This window comes from Oncorhynchus tshawytscha, linkage group LG10, assembly GCF_018296145.1.
Source record: "Oncorhynchus tshawytscha isolate Ot180627B linkage group LG10, Otsh_v2.0, whole genome shotgun sequence".
NCBI lineage: Eukaryota > Metazoa > Chordata > Actinopteri > Salmoniformes > Salmonidae > Oncorhynchus > Oncorhynchus tshawytscha.
In genome coordinates this window covers 82,731,810-82,756,823 of record NC_056438.1, presented here as the reverse complement: position 1 = coordinate 82,756,823, position 25,014 = coordinate 82,731,810, and the positions used below count along the sequence as shown (strand labels likewise).

General features: G+C 42.5%; 1 protein-coding gene across 5 annotated transcripts; it reads right to left on the bottom strand.

Annotated features, from left to right (window-relative positions):
- Positions 1 to 904: 904 nt before the first annotated feature.
- Positions 905 to 24,892, bottom strand: fubp1 (far upstream element (FUSE) binding protein 1). Of its 5 annotated transcripts, XM_024405968.2 has the most exons (19): positions 24,736 to 24,892; positions 21,163 to 21,256; positions 20,422 to 20,484; positions 19,766 to 19,801; positions 19,280 to 19,375; positions 19,090 to 19,161; positions 18,932 to 18,989; positions 18,365 to 18,632; positions 18,072 to 18,179; positions 16,088 to 16,190; positions 15,030 to 15,281; positions 11,338 to 11,498; positions 10,952 to 11,100; positions 10,195 to 10,271; positions 9,868 to 9,993; positions 9,182 to 9,256; positions 8,638 to 8,700; positions 6,841 to 7,007; positions 905 to 6,423 (listed from the first exon to the last, which is right to left on the bottom strand). In XM_024405968.2, the coding sequence occupies exons 1-19, from the start codon at positions 24,823 to 24,825 to the stop codon at positions 6,415 to 6,417; spliced, it is 2,067 nt and encodes a 688-aa protein (XP_024261736.2). In that variant the 5' UTR covers positions 24,826 to 24,892; the 3' UTR covers positions 905 to 6,414. The 5 variants fall into 5 exon arrangements, with proteins under 5 accessions (XP_024261736.2, XP_042185154.1, XP_042185156.1 ...); XM_042329220.1 differs by having other exon boundaries at positions 905 to 7,007; XM_042329222.1 differs by lacking the exon at positions 9,182 to 9,256 and having other exon boundaries at positions 905 to 7,007.
- Between the last annotated feature and the right edge of the window lie 122 nt (positions 24,893 to 25,014).

Genomic DNA, 25,014 nt, shown 5'->3' with positions numbered 1-25,014 from the left:
CAATGCACACACTTATCAAGAGAACATCCCTACTGCCTCTGACCTGGCAGACTTAACACAAATGCATCTTTTCTAAATTGCCCTTGGCTATCCATTAAAAAAAAAGAAGTGTAGTCTGCTTTTCTTAATATATTTGAAATGATTTACACCTACTTTCGATACTTAAGTATATTTAGAACCAAATACTTAAGACTTTGTCAAGTAGTATTTTCCTGGGTGACTAACACATACTGGAGTCATTTTCTATGAAGGCATCTTTACTTGTTCTAAAGTATGACAATTGGGTACTTTTTCCAACCACTGACCAAGCGTCACAAATAGAAATACTATTGAGCACCCCACCCAAATTCTCTAACATGACTTTGGAGAAGGCTTATGGTAGAGAAATTAACATTAAATTCAATGGCAACCGCTCTAGTGGACATTCCTGCAGTCAGCATGGCAATTGCACGCTCCCTCAACTTGAGACATCTGTGGCATTGTGTTGTCTGGCAAAACGGCACATTTTAGAACACCCTTTTATTGTCCCCAGCACAAGGTGCAGCTGTGTAATGGTCATGCTGTTTAATCAGCTTCTTGATATGCCACACCTGTCAGGTGGATGGATTATCTTGGCAAAGGAGAAATGATCACTAAACGGGAATGTAAACTAATGTGTGCACAACATTTGAGACCAAATCAGCTTCCTGTTCAGTGTGTTATCGTAAGTGAACCCCCACCCCCCATGTGTGCAGCACCCAGGAAAGCAGATCCCATCCTGTACAGAGAGCTTCATGCAGCATAAACAATTATTGTCAGTGGTAAAAATGCACACAGGTGTGTTCATTTGGGAATTGTTCCCAGACAAACCAGGAATATAAGTGTTTAGTATCGGTAACGTCAAACAAGGAACAGACACGACGGCTAAATGTTACAACTTTATTACTGGACAGGGCAACAAAGATGCAGAACAGTCATTTCATAAAGACAGGAAACAAAACCAAAAAAAGATACATTGGATAATATTAAGGCATCACAAGAAACATGTTTCAATTTGTTTACCTCTAAGGCATGCTCCATATTTCTCCCTTCTGATTTAGTCTTCTAGACGACACCTAGCCCCCAAACTCCTTGAAACACTTTATTCAGAAATGATAGAGCATCTAACACACAGATTACACTAATTTATGAAAAAAACATGAATAGCAAAATCACTAGCAGAGGTATGTGGGTTCTCATGAATGAAGTGAAAACTAGAATAGCCAACTACAATTTCCTGCCATAATGGTTGAAAAACACAACAGCAGCAATTCCTGGTTACATCTCATCTAACTCTCTCTAGCTGGGGTTTAAATTAACAGTGGTAGCACTGGTGCTCCTAACTTAAAATGATCTAGGCACACCAGAATATTTGTATTTTTTTGTTTGAGGAAGCATAATGGGCTTTAAATTCATTTAAGCTACTTTTGAAGCACATTGTTGAGCTCTAGAAACTAATATTAAACCCTGTAGAAAGAAAATGTTGATTGAAAAACCTTCCATTGATTAGTCATTTATGGAATACTAGGTTTCGACATTGTGTCAAAAAAGCACTACCTATTGAGATGATTAAATTCTACACCGTCTCTTTAAGAGCATCAAGTTCGTGATGAGACATGCAAGTCACTCATTCATTCAATGATCTCCTGAAGAAGCTAACCCTTCCTGTCCCTCTGTGCCCCCAGATGTTTGATATACTGGTAAAGTAACCAGGTTGTTTGCTAGCTAGGTTGAGGTAACATGACTAAACAAAAATACAAATAAAAAAATATTTTTAAAAACGCCAGCGAGCACCTTTGGAACGACCCGGTTTATGAACAGGGCCTAAAAAAGTTATTCACCCCAAAAAAAAAAAAACAGCTGTTTTTATTTTTTACTAGCCAATACATTTGCCATGACACCAAAATCTTTACCTCTTGTGTGGGATCCCCCTCCCCTCCCCTTCTTATTTGATAAGGTTCACTCAATCACAAAAATAAATAGGATATTCTAAGTCCACAGCGATGCTTACACTAGATCAGCAGCCCACTTAAGTAGTCTGGGGAAGAAAATATGTATAGTTTCCCTTAATAATTTCAATTGCGCACCTGTTCGCAAAACAAAAGACCCTGACATTATATCACGATGCCAGTTAAGCCTACGTTGCAGTTAACATCTAATTTGTAAAGTTATTGGAAAATGTAGAAATTACTATTTGGGCATCTACCTGGCTACACAAAGCAGCCGACAGCCGTTAGGTCGTCAGAAATTTGCAAGAAATAGAAATTACTGATGTATTCTTTAATAATCTTTACACGTAGGCTTTAGATGGTATGAATCTGCGCTCGCTTTCTCCTCCAGGGCAGTCTGAAACAACTGGCCAGTTTAGAGCTTCCGAGGGGCGCAGCGGCCTAAGGCACTGCATCTCGTCACTACAGACCCTGGTTCGTTTCCAGGGTGTACCACAACCTGCCGTGATTGGGAGTCCCATAGGGCGCAGAAAAATTGGGTTACACCGTCACTGTATGTATATATATATATATTTGTTCTTAACTTACTTGCCTACTTAAATAAGAGGTCAAATAAAAAAATGACCAGTATTATCTGGGCGATTATTTACCTGGTCACACTGGTGCACCCAAAATAAAACCAGTCACGTCGCACAACAAAATATCTAGGAGCATTTGCAACCAAAAATGGGGGACACTTCAGAATCCTGATGACAAGCATTGGTGACTTCAACTATGCAACAAGGCCTAGTTATGACAGTGGCTACATCCCAAATGGAACCCCATGGCATTTCTAGTACACTACTTTAGACCAGAGCCTACAGGGCACTGTATGGAATAGGGTTCTATTTGGGACACAACCCAGCGGGTGAGCAGGCAAAGGAAGGCATTCAATAGAATCATCATGAAAACATGTGGAGAAACACTAGACATCAGTTCATTTAGACAACTTGCAATAATTCTACGACATGTTACCTTTTTTTTTTTAAACGAGACGAGGGGAAACCTGGACTAAAAATACAGCCCTAACTAGCAAACAGCATGGTAAACTTGAGCAAATCACACAATTCTGTATTTCATTGCTTTGTTTACCTTATCTGGAACTCGCTCTCGAATGGTCACCTACACCTTGATCATCAGCCTCAAAGGATGCCTCTCAGAGTAGTCTCCTTTACGGTAGGGACAAACTTACAGGTTCCTGTTCCTGAATCTAGAACCTACGCTGGCTTCTAGAACCTTCTCTGGCTTCCAACAGCATCTGAGTGAGAGGTGGAAGGAGGCAGGCAGCAGGGTTTTATGAGAATACCATTACAGCACTGTGGCAGCGGCAATATAGAATGCATATTCAAGTTTACAGCTTTCAGTCAACACCAATGAGTCAGTTGAACAGCATTGAGCATCATATGCAGGTGTACTTTCATAGACGTTTGTAGACTTACTAATACGTACGCATATATATATATGCACATAGGGCTGGCTTTATGACAGACCGAGTTGCCTGTTTGCAGTTTTATAGTAATGTAAAAGTACAGGGCTCGAGCTCTATGCATCAAAGATCACACTGCAGAGACTTACCAAGTTATGAGTTATAATATGCCTCATGATAACAAAATGACCTCAGAAAATGAGAACTTAAAACAGCATGTAGAGAGAACGCCTTTTTTTTTGTTGCAAAATTGTACTACGATAAGTCAGGTGGGAAAAGCCATCAAACCACATTGCAATTGGCCTAGGAGGAAAAAAACGTTGCCGCTCCTTAACAAACCATACGACTCATGTTGAAACCATGCAAATCATTCATCACCATCAAATCACAGCACTATCATCAATATACTCTATGAACAAACAAAAAACAGCTGTTGATATCACTACGAATCCTACCTGGACATGACTCAATATCAGGAGCACAGCTAGTGTTACTACACAGCACAGGTAAGCAGAAATATAAAATCAGGCAAATTCAAGTGAGTATAAAACGGATCCCCATCTGGGTGTAAATATATATCCTGTATATGATAGGTCAGAACACAGCTGTTTTCCTTAGGGTCGCTTACCTGTGTGACCGCAGCAGAACCTAAGGGGATCGAGGTCTGGGATGACAGTGATACTGCAAAGATCACACATATGATATTTGCACCGTTTGCCACTCATTTCAGTTCAAAACAGCCTTATAGGTTTTGTTTCAGAACAGTACTCAATAGCAATAGAATGGGAAACGTCCATGGAATAACTGTATCACTCAGAAATCAGAAGCACTTGTAGAACATTCTACTGAATGACAAGCCAACATGCTGGAGACATCAATAAACAGCATAGAAACAACTTCAAAATGCTACTATGGGGGGGGGGAGCTAGAACATTTCAGACTGAATCACACCATTACTGCAGTGAAAAATATATATGCATCTCTAATAGTAACTCAATTCTTGAGACTTATCAAATGGCATTGCTTTTTCAAATATTGATGAAATAAATTCATAATTACATCTCTGTTCTGGCTAAGCAATGGCACTTGAAAAAAATAAAACGGATTGTTATCTAAAAATATTTTAAAAATCACGTTAACGATTTCTAACATTCCTAAATGAACCACTGCGCAAAGCATTCTGCATCGCAAGGAACAGAACCTTCAGTTCAGAGTTCCAACAGAACAGTCCAACTGGTATTATGACAGAACACGTTCCTACCTAAAAAAAACAGAGCCTAGATTGAACTACAATGCAATATTCTATGTAATCTATGTCCAAATGGTTAAATGGTTATAATTTCTAAATGACAATTCCAAGATACTGTACTTTATCATAACTTTTGATACTTACCCAGTATTTTTTTTTAAGGAAAAAAAATATGCAATTTGACAGAAACAATAAGTTTTGTAATCATCAGTCAAAGAAATACATTGACAGCCAGAAAATAACTGGGTTTGTTATATATAGTCACAGTATTGTACTTACAGAGTAGGAGGTCAGAGGTCAACCCTGTTGGCTGATGGTACCGCTCAGACCAGCTCAGACCACCCCTCGGCCCTACAGACAACCTACGTTCCTTCCGTTGGGTAAACTAACAGAACAATGCATGGGCAGAGCAAAAATAAAAATACCACTTTTGCATGTCACGTTCTTTTATAGTATCAAAAGGCCAGGAAATGTATACATTTTAGAGGGGGGAGGGGAGGGAGAGAGAAACAAACGTTTGAATGCAATGCAATACAGCAGAACAATCCTGGAAGAGACACAAGGAGCAGCAAAACCAAACCTATAATAAACTAAAGCAACATGTCGACAGTGAGAGTCACATTTTCTGAGGAACATTTCGGATTAAATTATTTCTCTCTCCATATATATATATATATACACTTGCTTTGCTTACCGCTTGTCTAAGCTTGGCTGTGAAGGAGGAAGTTACTCTTTTTATATGAAAACAATGCAGCACACTAACGTTACCTCAACAAAGTCGGCTTCAGGATGTCTCCAATGGCGACACCCTATTCCCTATATAGAGCACTAAATTTAAGGGAGCCTTGTGCACTAAACAGGAAATAGGGTACCATTTCATTCTCAACCAGCCAGTCAATATAACAGACAAGATTCGATCAGTTGTTTGACAGAGATGCCACAACAACCAAACACTTCGGGTAATGCATGAGTCCAGATGTATCATAACATTATGCCACTAATACTACATTATGGTATAAGAAACATCAGTCTAGTCCTGTAATACAGGCGGAGAGGTAGGGGGAAAAAACAAAGACTAATATAACCAAGAGTAAAGACAGGTAAATTATTCTATTCAATAGTGGTCCTAAAACAGAACCTTGGGGAACACCGAAACTAGCCCCCCCCCCAGTCAAAAAGTCAGAGTGAAGGACACATCTAAAAACATTGTACTAAGTTACCAGGAGCTGTGTAGAGTTGGAGAGAAACTGAACATTGTAAAACAAAATAACACAAAAAAAAGTACACGATTTGAAGTAGAGTTCAAATTGTAATAGTTATTACCAACCCAACTTACCAACACAGGAGGTTTCACTTAGTTTTATTGCAAAACACAACAGGCATATTATTTAAAAACGGAGATGATTTTCCATGGTAAACTAGCTAAATAACAGGAGCTCTTGAACCACATAGCATGAAGATACATGGGGCTGGAATGAACATATAATTACCTCACTAAAAACCCAAAACCGTTCATTTACAAGGGGAAAAAAAAGTAGAAAAACCAAAAAGATAGCAAAGGATGAAGGGTTTGTGTCTCCGGGTAGACTGCTGCCATCACATTATTGTGAAACACTTGAAAACAACCAACCAAAGGGGGAAATTAAGATCTTCAAGGCATCTGCACCATCCAACACATTTAACAAAGGGTTTTTGTTTCCACAATGTCGCATTTACTTTATGTCCACTTCACATTACTGGCCCTGTGCAGAAGAAATACATAGAAACACAGGCCATGTTAACAGCAGAACCCACGGACGCAGCATCTCCATACATCATATTAACCCTGTTTTAAAATGTAAAAAAAAGAGGGAAGAGTAACTAGCTTTAGTTTCTTCTCGCGGGCCACACCGACTCCTCTGCTTCCCCCCTAGAACACCTTGAGGAAGGAACGGGGTTAACGACAAAAACAGACGAGCTAGAGACAGGGCTTTATAAAAATAAAAAAAACACAGCAAGGGAGTTGAAATGAGGGCTACAGTCACAGCGGCCATTTTTTTTTTTTTAAGACACGACAGACAATACAGGAAACAAAAAATAGTGGAGAAGTCAAACAAGGGTGGTGCGAGGAGACAACGGGAACCGGGGGTAGGACGGTACAAGTCTTACTGGGGGTGTACCTGAGGTGCTTGTGGCTGTGCCCCCATGGCCTGTGGGCTGCCCTGTCCGTAGTAAGCAGCCTGCTGACGGTAGTACTCTGCCCAGGCAGCACTGTAGTCCGGCTGACCGGCTGGCTGACCGGCTGGCTGACCACCTGGTGCTGCTCCCGCCTGAGGGGCCGCTTGACCTGGGGGAGGGAGGGAGAAACATGGATGAGACCACATTGACTCGGACAAACAAGGCCTGGCATTGACGCCAATCTAGTGAATAAACTTAAATGTTTACACCCAACCAGACAAGTGGGAGGGGCAACGATGAGTTGAGACACGAGGTGTGAACATTTAAACTAGATTGTGATCGTTGAATTATAGAAAAATACAAATCTGGAGACCCTTTGGGCCGCAGAGATGTATTGCTGTTTTAAACCCAATTTCCTTCAATTCTACACATTTTGTCATGGGGCTTTATACCGTGTTCTTATGCTATCTGAGTGACTAAACATGCTAACAAAATCAAATGGGGCACCATGTCATTACTGCAATTTTAGAATCTCCCGGACTAGTTTATATTATGGTAATAGTTACTTCATCAGAGTTATTATTCAAATGAAAATGTTTTACCATCCCCCCAAAAATAAAAATGTAATAATCATATTTGAGTGGTGGCCCACCACAGCTAAATTAATATAGGGGAAACAGATGATGAAATGCAATGCTTACAAGGAGGACTTCATCTCTAGACCCAGTACAGACGCAATGCTTACAAGGAGGACTTCATCTCTAGACCCAGTACAGACGCAATGCTTAAAAATCTGAATGGGAGTGGGCAGCAGCGCAGGTCGCCAGACAGACGGGGCCCTTCACACTAAAGGGTAATACAATCACAACGCCGAATACAGAAATAATTGCATTTGATATGCAGCCATTGTCAAAATAGTAGATGTCTGTTTCAATACCCTAAAGGCATATCTAGAACCACACTATAAGACCCCACGTTGAAAAACCATGACGGTCTGGGATGGAGAAACGATTGCTGTGCATGTACAAAGCGCCAGATTTCCAACACCATATGTGGTGTTAACAGGTTGGATAGCTATGCACACTCTGACATGCAGCGCTGCTACCAGCCATCACATTGATGAGAAGTGGGACACGAAGACACTTGTACTGACCACATGGAGTAGAGGCACACAGCAGAGAAGCTAAAACAGTAGCCAGGAGTGCAGTAGATTGAACTACATCGCCCCTTGGCTGTCATAAGCAGGACCATATCTGCATTGTGAATTCATTATAGGATTCCTTGATATTGTTTTTTTTTTTAATGGCTGTTTAAACAAAGAAAAATGTCATCACATCCTTAGTTGATGGACCGCGGGGCGTACGGGGCCGACCTGGCTCCTTCTGATGTTTGTCCAACACCACTGTGTTGGAGCTAGGAACAAGCCTTACAAGACACCTGCAAATCAGTGTACTACACAAATAAACATTGATTTGGAGTTGTGCCAGCAGCTACCAAACTGGACCAGGTCTACACGAGATCAGTCAAACGGTTGGGATACTAAAAGGAACGTTTTTTTTTATTTATTTTTTTAGAAACAACTACATTGAATCGACTGTGAGAAGGGGAACGAACCCTCCACTGGTTCTCTGGGTGGCGGGACAGAAACCTTCTGCTTTGCTCTGGGGCAGCTGTGGCTACAGACACTCTACTAGAGAGAGAGCTGAGTAGGGACACAGATGCCCACATCATCTGTGCCCAACTAAACCCGCTACAAGGACAAGTTTAAACTTTCAACAGGTTTGAGTTGGTGGTCTCACCTTGTTTCTTGTAGTACTCCTCCCAGGCCTTGGTGTAGTCCTGTGGTTGCTGACTTTGCTGCCCTGGAAATGATAAAACACTGCTTTAGTCCCAACAGAAAAACCTTCAACTCAGAGTCAACATAAAGCTATGTTCCTTCACGAGCTAGTCACAGCGGTAGTTGTAGCACAATGAGCAGGTAGGAGGTGGACAAGACAACAGTATGGAGGTGCAGAGGAAATAAGACAGTCTTTAATAAAACAAAAGGGTATTGTTTATTGTCTGTCATGTGGCTGGATTAAAAGAAGACCAATACAAAAACCAGTCTAAACAGCATGGGCTTGAAAACCAACCAACCGGTTAACACAAATGGTCACGGCAGCCAGTGAACCACACCTCAAGACATCGCAATCACAGCCACCCCCCCCCAAAAAACTTATTTGTATGTTTTATTTTATTGTTGTGGCCATTTCAGAGCCCCATAGCTGTTTCCACTGATCCTCAATTAGTTGGAACAACAAAAAGACTCAGAACTGAAGCTTGGCAAAACACATATGTTTATACCCATTTTCTTGTAATATTCCTCCCAGGCCTTGGAGTAATCGGCCTGCCCAGTATGCCCAGGTCCCTTGGGGTCACCTGTTAAAAATGGTACAATATAGTATTGAAAAGCATTCTGAGACTTGACCATAGTTAGTCCTCCACCCCGCTATGGGCGCCCTGCTCTGATACCAGAGATGAGGAAAATCAAAGCTACTCTGTCCATTGAGGTTTTAAAAAAAATAAAAAAAAATAAGGCGCCATGTTTGTAAGCACTTACTACACAGGCAAGACTGTTAGGCTGGGATTCAAGCTGTAGTACATTGAGCAAACAAAGTGTAACTGACACTTATGCAGACATCTAAAAACTTTTATCCATAAATGCATTCTCTGCTAAAGTCTGGGAAAATTCTCTTTAGGAACAAAAGAAAGGTGCCTTGTCTGTATTTCAGTGCAGCAGCAGCGTCAGAAGGCACTTTGAATGAATCCCGGTCTTAGTCGAGGTGTCTACAGACCATGCAGAGGTTACCTGGGCTGTATTCATTAGTGCACACTAACGGTTTGGCAACAGAAAATAATGTTTCTATTGGACAAATTGAGGTATGTTCCTGCCTGTTTCATTCCAATTGCTTCTGTTTGGTTCATAGTGAATACATCCCAGCAGAGAGAACCAGAGGCTGTGATGGGCGAGGGGGGGGGGGGCAGGTTACCTTGCCCGTTGGCCTGTGTGGTGCCAGGGGCACCGCCGGTGGGCGTCATGGGGGCCTGGGGTTGCTGCTGGTACTGGGAGTAATACGCTGCCCAGGCCGCTGCGTTGGCATCAGCTGCAGCTTTACCTACAACCAACACACACATTAGATACGTCTCCCCGTTGATATACCGATACAGGACAAAACAGGTCTTCACTTAGGGCCTTGCAGAACGGAGCCAATAACCTAAACAGATTGTCTCAACTACAGTAACAATGTTCAATCTATTTAACCCGGTGATTGCATCCATTTCTCAATAGATTATTATATTGGATGGTGTTATCTTACCAGGATCAGGCTGTCCTTGCTGCCAGTGAGGGAAGCCGTTGCCCCAACCCTGAGGCTGGTAGGGAGCCGGAGGACCACTGAGGAGACGACAAACCATCAAAACGCTGGCTAGTAACAAACTATAATATATGTGATAAATGAAAAGCTTCTGTATCAAATCTGAGGTTCTCCCATTTAATTGTATTCCATAAAAGCTAAATATATATTTTTTAAAGTGGCAATGTGACTTTTTAGGAGACCTGACCACATTCACATAGAAATCTGAGATCTAGATCTGTGATGCTACTTGAAAGGGAGTCTAAGAAGCGTCAGATCTGTTCTATTTCTATACTTCCCGTTCTTAAGTTTAGTTTGTGTCTTTTACTTTCTGATTTTTGTACACCAGCTTCAAACAGCTGAAGAAACAACATTTTTGTTTTGAAAAATATATTTCGCAGCCATTTAGATGGTACAATGATTCTCTACACTATACTTGCTTATTTTGACAAACTGAAATTTTGACAAACTGAAACTACTTGAGTTTCAGCAACCAGAAAATGGCAGAGAAATTTCTGCACAGTGCGACTTTAATGCACTCATTCAGCCTACTTTGCTTGTGAAATATCATTGCCATCCATGAGGTCTTTTTTTTAAACGTGGTTTCTGCTAAATGAAATGCCTAAGACTAAACCAATAAACAGCTCCCCCCAGATGTAAATATTGGTGTGGGAGAAATGGCTTTTTAAATATCAGTGAAAAGCTTCAGAAGTCTCCTTACTGTGGTCCTGGTGGTCCCTGGTTGTAGGGGCCGGGGTTGTAGGGGCCCATCTGAGCAGGGTGCCCAGGAGGACCGGGGGGGCCGTGGGGAGACGGACCTCCGTGGGGGCCTGGAGGACCTTGGGGACCACCCATTGGACTGACTGGACCCTGGGGAGGGGGGGAACATGGAGTGTAGGGTGTCAAACATACTGGGATACAGAATTAGAAGACATGATAAAAGGCAATGGCTGTAGAAAGTTGAGAATGTGTGAAGATAAAGATGAGCAGGCTCACAGTGCTTCTAGTTAAATATAAAAGTGATCCACTAAACTGCTACACTACTGTCTAGTGATTGAGATGAGTATCATTTCTACTACAGACAAATAAACACTGAAAACCACTCACCCCGATCTTCTCCTCGACCAGCTGCCGAGCGTAGTCTATCTGTTGATGAGATCCTCGGACGGTGAACATCTTAATGTTGGGGTCGGAGTTGGGGGGAGGATTTCTCTGGAGCTCAATACGCGCTCCAGACTGCTGACTGATGCCCTTGATGGTCTCTCCTCCTGGAACAGGACAGAGGGAGGACTGTTCAGACTAAACCGGAGAAAGTCCATTTCCAGAATAGAATGTGTGCGCTTGGTCCTTCCTCTTGGTCCCTAATGAACATGACCCAAGGCTACTAAATGGAACCAGGCCAGATTCTGATACTTAAATCCTAACATTACTGATATTTTTATATGATAAAGCCGTTTGTTTTAAAATGTGATGATCTAGTTTCGTTGGTAGATTTTAAACACTTGATCGATGTAAATATCAGAGTGTAATGTTTAAGGCCAGCTGTTCTTAGTAAAGATGTTTGTGTTTTTAATGTAATATGTAATGGTTGTACTGTGTGTGTTTATAGTTTTGTTTAATGTTGTGTTGGGGGGGTTAGGTCAGGTCACGGTAAGGGAGAAATAAAAGTTTATGGCCCGTATCACTCGTGTCCTGCCCAGTAAAGACTGATGTTTGTTCAGATGAGGAGGAGACAGCCTAGGAGGAAGGGTTAAATATAGGTGTTAGGTGTGATTGTCTAATGCAGCTGTATTGATCGTCTGGAAATAATTAAACTTGGTTAAGCTGTCATAATGTCCGTTGAGTGTTTTACTCTGAGAATTACAACCTAACAACTTAGACAAGGTTTAATGACTTGGCATTGACCACTGATATGAGGAGTCTTCACTACGGCATTTAGCTGTGTGTGAGGGCTGTACCGAGGGTGCAAACTGGGGAGAAAAGAGAAATCTGAGTCAAGTCTGAAAATAGACATTTTCTTGCAATGAGGTTGTCACAAAACCAACATTTTACCAACGATGTGATACCAGGCCAAGCATCACAATACAGAATTATAGTGGCTGTGACCGACAGCAAATTTTAGAGGACCTCTTTGCCACAGATAATGTTTGTGGGGGAATGAGGGCAACTATTTAGCAGCTATTGAGCAGCGTTGGGCCCCATTGGTTTAAACCGCATTCCAGCCAGTGTCTATTCCACAAATTACCACAGGCTGAATCTATGATGTTAAAATGGCTATTTACTCTGTTCCATCTGACTGCGCAATCCACTCATCAGCCCAGCCAGGCAATTTATAAGCTTCTTGTCCACTATAAAAAGCGTCTCGACATTCTCATTCCTTTTAGACTACCATGTAGTTTCCAACAGTGGAGATGTGTATAAACCCTGCGGTCGGTCTGTCCGACATTTGCAACATTGCTTCAAAATCCACAAATTCAATCTCCAGCTGCCCCCAGAGTGTTAAGGTTCTAGTTGAGTCAAACACTCAACTTACACTATGAAACCTTAACCAAGTTCTTTCTCCCAGAGGGTCAATCCAGGTGTATTAAGACAAAACAAAAACATTCACACAAGCACAAACATTTAACCCTTCCTCCGGGGCTGAGTCTCCTCCTACACATCTATACAAACATTTGATCTTTACTGCTAAGCAGGACACTAAGAGATACGGGCTATAAACTTTCATTCCTCCCTTAACATGACCTGACCTCAACCCCCCCTAATCACTAATCTATGGCTCTCTCTTGATCAACACCTGCCACATGTAATCGCTTCCCTGCACTCAACACATTCCAAGCTTCCTATATACTTTCCTCCTACAGATAACCGTTAACTTGTGATGTAAAAACCAGTCTCTATCACCCCTCAGATACAACAATAATGACCGTCTCGTGAGTCGGGATGAAAGGCAGCATTTCTCAGCCAGTCGAAATCACGAAGACTAATTTTTTAACGATAGAAACATCAATAGAAAACATGTCAAATGAAACAAAGTGCAGCTAGTTGGTAGTCTTTCCAGCTTCAGTTTGAAGTGGTTGTGTTAGCTGTGTTGTTGGCTAGCTCCTCTGAACAAGTGTCCTGCTTCAGTTTGAAGTGGTTGTGTTAGCTGTGTTGTTGGCTAGCTCCTCTGAACAAGTGTCCTGCTTCAGTTTGAAGTGGAAGTGGTTGTGTTAACTGTGTTGTTGGCTAGCTCCTCTGAACAACAGTGTCCTGCTTCAGTTTGAAGTGGTTGTGTTAGCTGTGTTGTTGGCTAGCTCCTCTGAACAACAGTGTCCTGCTTCAGTTTGAAGTGGTTGTGTTAGCTGTGTTGTTGGCTAGCTCCTCTGAACAACAGTGTCCAGCTTCAGTTTGAAGTGGTTGTGTTAGCTGTGTTGTTGGCTAGCTCCTCTGAACAACAGTGTCCAGCTTCAGTTTGAAGTGGTTGTGTTAGCTGTGTTGTTGGCTAGCTCCTCTGAACAACAGTGTCCTGCTTCAGTTTGAAGTGGTTGTGTTAGCTGTGTTGTTGGCTAGCTCCTCTGAACAACAGTGTCCAGCTTCAGTTTGAAGTGGTTGTGTTAGCTGTGTTGTTGGCTAGCTCCTCTGAACAACAGTGTCCTGCTTCAGTTTGAAGTGGTTGTGTTAGCTGTGTTGTTGGCTAGCTCCTCTGAACAACAGTGTCCAGCTTCAGTTTGAAGTGGTTGTGTTAACTGTGTTGTTGGCTAGCTCCTCTGAACAACAGTGTCCTGATGAGGACATATTCTGTGCCCGGTGAAACAGCACATCATTAGCTCATTGTATCCAAATAAATGTCACTAGCTTAAAACAAATGCAAATGCAGCTACTGTTGTTATTCTGGCAGCACTTTTTGCCGTGACTAAGTTAGCCGTAGTTGGCTAGTTAGAGAGCAAGGGTTAACCCCTCAACTTTCTCCACATTTTGTTACATTACAGCCTTATTCTAAAACGGATTACATTTTAAAAAGTCCTCAATCTACACACAATAGCCCATAATGACAAAGCAAAAACAGGTTTAGAAATTATTGCAAATGTAGAAAACAAAACAGCCTTAATTACATAAATATTCAGACCCTTTACTATGAGACTTTATATATATATATATATATAAATAAATAAATAAATCCACTCATCACTCAATAAATAAATAAATAAATATAGTCATATATATATAAATAAATAAATAAATAAATGTCCCACAGTTGACAGTACATGTCAGAGCAAAAACGAAGGAATCGTCCGTAAAGCTCCGTGACAGGATTGTGTCGAGGCACAGAACTGACGAAGGGGACATGCGCTGGGGATGTTTCTCAGCGGCAGCGACCGGGAGACTAGTCAGGATCGAGGGAAAGATGAACAAACCAAAGTAGACAGATCCTCCCCAAATACAGGTGTGGAGAAACTCCCCAAATACAGGTGTGTCAAGCTTGTAGCTTCCTACCCAAGAAGACTTGTGGCTGTAATCACTGCCAAAGGTGCTTCAACAAAGTACTGAGTAAAAGGTCTGAATATTTAAGTAAATCTGATACCTTAAATGTGTTTATTTTTATACATTTGCAAAACAAAATTAATATGGGATATTTTGTGTAGCTTGATGAGGGGGGGAAACAATGTAATCCATTTTAGAATAAGGCTGTGATGTAAGAGTCTGACTCTTTCAAAACGCAGGGCATTATCACATCAGTGCGAGGGCCTTCCAGTCAAAAGAAGTGCACTATATAGGGAACTGGGTGTCAATTTGGACGCAGACAGTCTAAGTTCACCTACCTTTGCCGATGATGAGTCCAGTCTTCATGGTAGGGACGGTGAAGGTGAACTCCTGCAATCCTCCTGGAGGACCCATGTTCCAGTTACCACCCCCGTTACCCCCCCTGCCTCTACCCCTGCCCCCTCCGTTAGGACCGCCCGGCCCCCCCTGCTGGACACTCCTCAAAAGGTCAGAGATTATCTCTGCTGCATGCTGGGACTGCTCAGGAGGACCCACGATCTGGGCTATCCTCTCCGGGGTACTGCCGTCGTCTGGAGAGGAAGGGGGAGAGGAGGAGAAGAAACGGGAATGAAGTAGGGAGGGAGGCAAAGAGGAGAGAAAACTGGTTAGGGTTGAGGTCAGTGTTTCCCTTAGCTCAGGGTTCTGGTCCAAAGTCGTGCACTATATAGGAAATAGGGTTCTGGTCCAAAGTAGTGCACTATATAGGAAATAGGCTTCTGGTCCAAAGTAGTGCACTATATAGGGAATAGGGTTCTGGTCCAAAGTAGTGCACTATATAGGGAATAGGGTTCTGGTCCAAAGTAGTGCACTATATAGGGAATAGGGTTCTGGTCCAAAGTAGTGCACTATATAGGGAATAGGGTTCTGGTCCAAAGTAGTGCACTATATAGGGAATAGGGTTCTGGTCCAAAGTAGTGCACTATATAGGGAATAGGGTTCTGGTCCAAAGTAGTGCACTATATAGGGAATAGGGTTCTGGTCCAATGTAGTGCACTATATAAGGACTAGGGCTGGTCCAACGTAGTGCCCTATATAAGGACTAGGGCTGGTCCAACGTAGTGCACTATATAAGGACTAGGGCTGGTCCAACGTAGTGCACTATATAAGGACTAGGGCTGGTCCAAAGTAGTGCACTATATAGGGAATAGGGTTCTGGTCCAAAGTAGTGCACTATATAGGGAATAGGGTTCTGGTCCAAAGTAGTGCACTATATAGGGAATAGGGTTCTGGTCCAAAGTAGTGCACTATATAGGGAATAGGGTTCTGGTCCAAAGTAGTGCACTATATAGGGAATAGGGTGGCATTTGAGACATGCTTTTTATCAGTGAGGTCTCACCTGGTTTGAACTGGATCCTGACTCCTGTGTCGCTCTGGATCTTCTTGATCATCTCTCCGTTTCTCCCGATCACGATTCCTACCGCAAACCTGGGGACAGGAACCTGAGGAGGGAGGACGCAAATTAAACAAAGCATTCCATTACCTAGTCTCCTGTAGGCTGGGGCGGTATACTGTATATACCCAATACCGGGGTATTTGGAAGAAGCCACCTTGATTTCAATACCGTCTAAAACATTTCTTATAAGTTATTAGTTTATATTTGCAGGTATTTTTTAAGTAAATGCCTGCAGTGAACTTGTGGCAATACGTTAAGAGGTAACATTGCCTTCATTTCACCGGTCTCATTATGTAGCTTACGGTAGTTCCTTGTCACGTGGTGTTTGTTTACAAACACATGACGAGTAACCAGAGCATTGTGAAACACTCACCGTTGTTCAACAAGAGCCAGGTGAAATACAGTATGGAAAACACAAATAAAATGTTTGCCAGCTAGACATTATAACTATTAGGTTACCCGTCTAAAATATTCAAAATGCTCTTAACACGGAACCAAAGCCGTCTGCGCACGTGCACCATCGTGCATATATTTATTTTGTACCCCCCCACACCAAACGTGATCACGACAAGCAGGTTAAAATATCAAAACAAACTGAACTAATGATATTAAATTGGGGACAGGTCGAGAAGCATTAAACATGCATGGCAATTTAGCTAGTTAGCTCTCACTTGCTAGCTAACGTTAATTTGCCCTATTTAGTTAGCTTGCTGTTGCTAGCTAATTTGCCCTATTTAGTTAGCTTGCTGTTGCTAGCTAATTTGCCCTATTTAGTTAGCTTGCTGTTGCTAGCTAATTTGCCCTATTTAGTTAGCTTGCTGTTGCTAGCTAATTTGTCCAGGGATAAACATTGAGTTATTTTACCTGAAATGCACAAGGTCCTCTACTCCGACAATTAATCCACACATAATATAACCGAATCTTTTGTCATCTCACCTCCTTCCAGGCCATTTCATCGTTTAACTTATATGATTGGCATGTAAACTTTCATAGTATTACCACGACAACCGGCAACAATTCGTCACTCAATCACCCACGTGGGTATAACCAATGAGGAGATGGTGCGTGGGTAGCTGCTTCTATAAACCAATGAGATGATGGGAGAGGCAGGACTTGCAGTGCGATCTGCATCAGAAATAGAAGTGACTTCTATTTTAGCCCTTGGCAACGCAGACGCTCATTGACGCGCGCAAGCAGTGTGGGTGCAATAAATGAAATGAATATAAGATTCCTACATTTATTTTGCAATGCTCTCGCTCGCAACGCGAGCGGTGTAGTCAGGGTATGAGTTTGGTTTCCTAATTTAGTAGCTAGTTCGCCATCTTGGTAAGTGGTTAGCTTCTTCCAAAATCAGACATGTGCTTCGTACCAGCAGAGAAGGCCCTCCTGGATTAAAAGCCTTCCAACAAACTGTGGCGTTTTTGAGTTAGAAACTGCACAAAATGTTCGCAATGTATTTCGTGTTCTCCATGAGAATTACTTAGTACTTGTTAGCTGCGTCGTAGCCGGCCGCAACCGGGAGACCCAAGGAGGCGTCGCAAAATTGGTACCAGTGTCATCCTGGAGGGCTATTATCAGATAATAGCTTCTTAAATGCTCTCGCCGAAAAGCTTTTTAAAATCTGACATGTTGGCTGGATTCATAACGAGTGTAGTAGCTTTGAGTATCTTTCTTACATGTGTGATTTAATGAATGTTTTATATCATTATTTGAATTTGCCACGCTGCAGTTTATCCCCCCCAAGTCCAGGTAAATGGATTACCATAAGAAGTTAAAGCACAGGGCCGTTTTAATCCTGTAGATACGACAAAGCAGCGTGACCCTTGAGAAAACCAAGTCTGACATCGTCAACCCGCCAAGTCTACCATTAACTCTGGATTCCTTGTGATTCCATGACAGTGTAATATGAGTGTTACTGTTGACTTACATCGAGGCCCTCACCTCCTCCGCCGCCACCCATCCTGGAGCCATACTCTCCTCTCTGCTCCCTGAAGCCCTGCTCTCTGATCAGCTCCATCACCATGTCTTTGGCTTGCTGAAGGACCAGACAGTCAACCGGACAAAACACAGAAGGAGAAAGTCAGGGAAATTACCCCAAAAATATTATCATGGGCAAATAAGCATGCAACTTTAGTTATGAGTAGTTTGCAATTTCTTTCAGAGTGACTCATTTCACTTCCAACATTTCAGTTGAACTTCAGGGAGTGAGAATCCATTTACCTGGACTTTAAAAGGTTCCCCAGAGATGCGTAGAGGTTTGTCTGCTCCTGTGTTCTGAGGCCCTTCCTGGATCATCACCATCTTGACCCCGGCCCTCTCCTGCAGCTGTTTGATGGTCTCTCCCCCCTTCCCGATGACCAGGCCAGCCTTGGAGGCAGGGACCAGCATCTCCTGGACAGACATACCGGGGCCACCGGCGTCGTTGTGGTGGAAGGCTGGAGTAGGACGACCCTTATCAACGATCTCCGTCAGCAGCCTCTTAGCAGCTCTGGTTGGGGACAAAAACATGGTTACCATTAGCTAAGAGCATGGACAGTTGGCCTACGAAAGAAAGAAAACTACTAACTGGACACATACGTAGCCTCTTGGTAGCTCTGGAAACACACACCAGGGACAAAGACAGTCAGCTATGGTCTCTGAGGGCCACACCTATGATAATGGAACTAATCTATTAACTAATGTAATGTTGTACTGGCTTTTTTTTGTCACCAGAGAATGTGGATAAGAAAACGGGGGGTGAAGCTAAGAGAGGGCAGAGAGAAGGGACGACAGGAGCTGTATACTTACTGTATTGAGTCTGGGGATCCTGTCAGTGTGACTGACCTATCAGGCATTCCTCCACTGTCTGGGATACAGAAATGTAGAAGCGTTTCAGAGGAGAGATAGCATGCAGAACTCTCCAAACAGTATGAGGAAATCGCTGTCATAACATCAGGAAATCTTACCGGGGGCGATCTGGATTTTGCATCCCGACTCTTGCTGCATGCGGGATATCTGTTCTCCTCCTCTTCCAATAACTTGGGTACAAAAGATTTGGCAATCAACCCCCAGAATCCATCTGCATGTTGTGTGTGTACTTCCTGAACCCAGCCATTCCTCTAGGGAAGGTGTGCGTGCGTGTTTGTGTACACTTACTGAATCCAACCATCCCGTCAGGAACCTTGAACTCCTCTGATGACGACCGTGGTCCACCACCTCCCATTCCTCCCATTCCCATCGCTGCTGAGAACGCTGCCAGAAAGGAAACCAAAGACATTGAGATACAAGAAATCAAATTGATCAAATCTGAGTTATCCCCCATAGCAAGTAAAAGAGATTATAGAATGGGGCCCTGTCCAGGTGCACCATAGTCCCTTTCCCAAATGCACCCCTTAGATTGGTCCAAAGCAGTACACTGACCCCCATAAACCCAGGTCCAAAGCAGTACACTGACCCCCATAAACCCAGGTCCAAAGCAGTACACTGACCCCCATAAACCCAGGTCCAAAGTAGTGCACTGCAAAGGGAACAGGGTGCCTTTTGGGACTCAACCATAAACCCATATGGACCCGTGGCTATTTCTAGACAGAAGGGCCTATCCTATACCTTTCCTTTAACAGCCAGCGAGCAACAGGTACTCACGGTCATTCGGTGCCACCTTCTTGGTCTCTGGTTGGTCTGTAAGGAGAAGAGGAGACGGGGTTACTGGACTGCCGAGGGTCCCCAGAACTGGGGCTGAGAGCAGGGCTACAACCGTCCTACTTCGAGTGAGAAAAATGGCCATTTGACATTACATCTAATGCCTGTGCAGCATGGCGCACACACAGATATAGTATTTTCTATAAACGCAAGGCGTATGTATATAAAATAGTAACAAGGTTAGCGGTTTATTATAACATACAATCCCCCTGCTAAATGCATCACTATCAAACCATGGAACTGAACCGACTGAGCATATCTGACTATACATGATACAGAACAGGTGATTCTCTCTCACCTAAAGTCATTCATTACTAAAAACTAAGTCAAGCATTTTATGCCAAGTCTATAAACAGCATTGAACAATATTTTATTTTTTAATCACCCCCCCAAAGAGTGAGGATATCATTTCTAAAAACATGCCAAAAAACACACACTAACTTGGCTATATAAATATAATATCTCATACTATTGATCACCCATGCCAATTCACACCGTAACATAATACCTTTTCTAGATCATACTACAACATGTGTGGTTTTATTTAAAAAACTGGTTGGCCTAAGTGCCTAATGGTTATTTATCAAAAGAGACCATGCCTGAGAAAGGAGAGTTCATCCCTTCCCGGTGGGTTCTACTGTTTAGACTGGTCCAACAGTCATCTACAGAGTGAATAGACAGAACGGAACAGTAATACACAACACTGGCAACACCTGGGTTTCTCCATACAATGCAGGCCTATGCCATTTACCAGATGCTTTTTTATTCTAACATTTATTATTTATCCAGATTAGTCTCATTGAAATATTATATTTTTCAAGAGACCTGGTCTACTTAAGAGTAGAGCATTTTTGTTTCTGTAAATGGGTGACCCCACCCCAAACACACACACACCGTTTCAGCTGTGATTACAAGAGGCTAAACTGATAACAGAAGCCTGTTTAAGATCTGCGTTATACACATTGGATAAACAACGCTTAGTTTTGACACTGGACAGTAGTGTTGTATCCAGTTCTATAGCTACACCATAGCTAGGTGCTAAGACTGGATTCTCAATGCATGCCTATTTGGGAAAGCATAAATGTCAAGACGATTAACATACTGCAAGCAAATTAAAAAACATTAACACAAGTCTTTTTTTCTGCTCTCTTGTCAACTCCATATGGATTTGTCTTATCTGTAATTACATGCTTTTCTAGACAATGAAGTACGTAAAAACTAATAAAAATAGCTCTGAGACCAGGCATGGGGATCAGAAAGGCAAGTCCAATCTATAACAGTACAGGCAAACGATGGAGCAACGAAGATACGGAGGTATGAAATGAGTGTGCCGTACTCACCGGCGTCTTCTAGGGGTCGCTTCTGGCCTCCGTAGCCAAACTCATTACCCGAGGGCGCCGCGGGAACGCCGTCACCACCAATCTTAGCGGCGATCTGAAATACCAACAAAAAAAACTCAATCTAAACTTGGCTCCACGACAACACAACTTCAGTAGCTAGCTCATTTCCAATGGAGTTATGTTAGCTAGCATGTGGCTAGGTTAACTTCTTATGGCTGCAGGGGCAGTATTGAGTAGCTTGGATGAAAGGTACTCAGAGGTGCCCAGAGTAAACAGCCTTCTCAGTTGACAGAAAACACTCTGAAGTTTCTAAAACTGTTTGAATGATGTCTGAGTATTACGCACTAAACATGCACAATTCCCATCGGAACACGGCCATTTTAAATGTGTAGGGCTTGTGTGATTTACAGGAATGATACACATAGGAGAACGCTGGAGTCTACCTATCTATTGATGTAAATATAGATGTTTATTTAACTAGGCAAGTCAGTTAAGAACAAATTCTTATTTACAATGACTACCTAGGAACAGTGGGTTAACTGCCTTGTTCAGGGGCAGAACGACAGACTTTTACCTTGTCAGCTCAGGGATTCAATCTAGCAACCTTTGGGTTACTGGCCCAACACTCTTAACACAACTAGGCTACCTGCCACCCCATATATCCTCCATCCAGGGTAGTAAAATAAAAATAATAATAATAATTGGTAGCACCGGTAGTCCAAAATGTTAGAAGTGCCGCGTAAAACTTAGGAGCACCAGAGAAAGAAAATTATCGATTGAGATTTGGCCTGTATTGGGCCTATATTCGTTCTACTTTTGAAGCACATGTTGTCCAATAGAAACGAATATGTAACACAGTAAATACATTATAAAAGCTACAATTTTAGGAATATTAGGTTATTAATATTACATTTCTACATTGTAAAATCACAAGCTTCCTTTTGAGATTCATAACATTGAAAAGTGTACACTGTCCAGGTTTATGGTGACAACATTCAAGAGATTAGTCACTCATTCAGTGCTGTCCTGAAGATGCTCTCTTTTATTTTCTTCCTGTGCCCCTAAATGTTTGCATAATACTGGTAAAGTTACCCGTTTTTTAGCTAGCTTGCCAATAAAATTGACAGAATAAAGGGTAAACAAATGATTAACGTGGAGTTTATGAAAGTGAAATGCGATCCGCTATAGGAAGACAAATGTTGCTCTGGAAATATGGGTCATGTCTTTTGATCAGATTACACGTCTTCGTTGATGTAAAGGTGCGACAACGCCGCTAACGAATCTGCACTCACTTGCTCCTCTAAGGCACTTCCTGTTTGGCCCTGTCCGGGGGTGTCCTCGGATGGGGCCACAGTGTCTCCTGACCCCTCCTGTCTCAGCCTCCAGTATTTATGCTGCAGTAGTTTGTGTCGGGGGGGCTAGGGTCAGTTTGTTATAACTTCTCCTGTCCTATTCGGTGTCCTGTGTGAATCTAAGTGTGCGTTCTCTAATTCTCTCCTTCTCTCTTTCAATCGGAGGACCTGAGCCCTAGGACCATGCCCCAGGACTACCTGACATGATGACTCCTTGCTGTCCCCAGTCCACCTGGCCGTGCTGCTGCTCCAGTTTCAACTGTTCTGCCTTATTATTATTTGACCATGCTGGTCATTTATGAACATTTGAACATCTTGGCCATGTTCTGTTAAAATCTCCACCCGGCAGAGCCAGAAGAGGACTGGCCACCCCACATATGCTCTCTCTAATTCTCTTTCTTTCTCGGAGGACCTGAGCCCTAGGACCATGCCCCAGGACTACCTGACATGACTCCTTGCTGTCCCCAGTCCACCTGGCCGTGCTGCTGCTCCATTTTCAACTGTTCTGCCTGTGATTATTATTATTTGACCATGCTGGTCATTTATGAACATTTGAACATCTTGGCCATGTTCTGTTATAATCTCCACCCGGCACAGCCAGAAGAGGACTGGCCACCCCTCATAGCCTGGTTCCTCTCTAGGTTTCTTCCTAGGTCTTTGCCTTTCTAGGGAGTTTTTCCTAGCCACCGTGCTTCTACACCTGCATTGCTTGCTGTTTGGGGTTTTAGGCTGGGTTTCTGTACAGCACTTTGAGATATCAGCTGATGTACGAAGGGCTATATAAATACATTTGATTTGACTTGCTAAAAAAAAACAGTTCAACAATGCCCTATGATTACAATTATCTGAGTTACCCCCCCCAAATTCACTGTTCCTATTGTAAAGGCATGAGCTAGGTAAACACATGTGATGGACACATTCAAGGTAATGCACACAAACTTTGACATATCATATAGGCTGCTACTGTTTTATTATTTTTTATCATTCCTAGTTATATGTCAACTTCTAACGAAATTTTGCAGGCAATGGAGAATAATGACACTGGAGCAATGAGCAGCATGGACATGAATAATATATTTCGTATATATCAACTTATAACTCGATTTCCCCATCTTTTTTACTCAACTCCTATAGCTGGTTGCCTGTTGACTGCCACACATGTAGGCTACTGGAATTGATTAGCTAACAAACAGGCAACAAAGAGGTGTGTTGCCTCTGTCCTGGGCGTCCACTCAACCTACTGCTGGTCAAGTCAATGAATACAGAAGGATAACTATATTTAGGCAACTTTGTACTTCACACGTCGAAGCTAGGCAGTGTAAATGGTATTCATCTAGTTAGCTGGCTGGTTAAGGATACAAAAAAAACGATATAAAACAAAAACGAAATGTAAAAGCTAACGAGCCAACGAGTTAGACTTCGTCCCATTGACTAAGCATGGATTTCGATTAGCATGCGCACCACCGTGGATATTTTTAGTTTGTTAAAGCATGACAAATTGAACACTATGTATTAAGGTATCATGGTAAAAAATATTGTAGTGAATGGCCAACATTTCACTCCGACGTTGGGGAGGCGACTCTCTCTCGCTTCAGCTCAAAAACAATCGCCATGTTCCCTATAATATGTTTTGTTAGATTAACGTTAGATTGATCACATGACCATTATCTGCACTGATTGTGATCACTAGAAAATTGCCCACTATGTGGCACCGCAGTTCAACATAATAGTTGCTCATTTCAAATGTAAAAAAAGTCGCAGCAACCAATGTCAGGCAATATTTCATTAAAAAAATAATAAATAATCCAGTGTATCATGGCCTCATCTACCTCCACAGCATCAACGCAACAGTATTTCTGCACGATGGGGGCTTCGAAAATGCCACATATAGTAACCGTAACTAACGTTAGATGTGTGACGTTATCTTGGTTATCGTTTTGTTAGCTACTTATTGAAACCGCAATCAACTTAATCAAAACTGTACTTCATTAATTCACCGATGAATTGAAACGTATCGCTAAATGACCTAGCAATACCTGCCTCATTAGCTGACTAGCTAGCTAGGTTATACATTCCTTTGTTGGGACAGCCAACTCGAAGCCTTCACTGAAGGCCGCAAATTGGAAACATCCCGAGCTTGAGGTTTGGGTTAGATTTAGTTCCATTTAGCTCGACTATCAATTTCGACGACCTGTGTGCTATATTATATTATTTATCTTACCTGTCTAGCTCGCTGAAGTGCGTCTTTAAAAGCGTCGTTCATTCCGGCGCCATTTCCCGACGGCGGAGCCACGTTCGAGTAGTCAGCCATATCTGTTGTAACACTTGTCTTCTCAAGCCCGGAGAGAGAAGATGGCCGTTCTCGTTGAAAAAGAGTCTCGCGTTGTGACACAGCAGAAAAGGGCCACACAAATCTCGCGAGTCCAGACAGAACAGGCAACTGGCTGTTTGACACGTCGATCAAGGACTAAGGCGGGATTTGGGTTGTACCATCCAATGG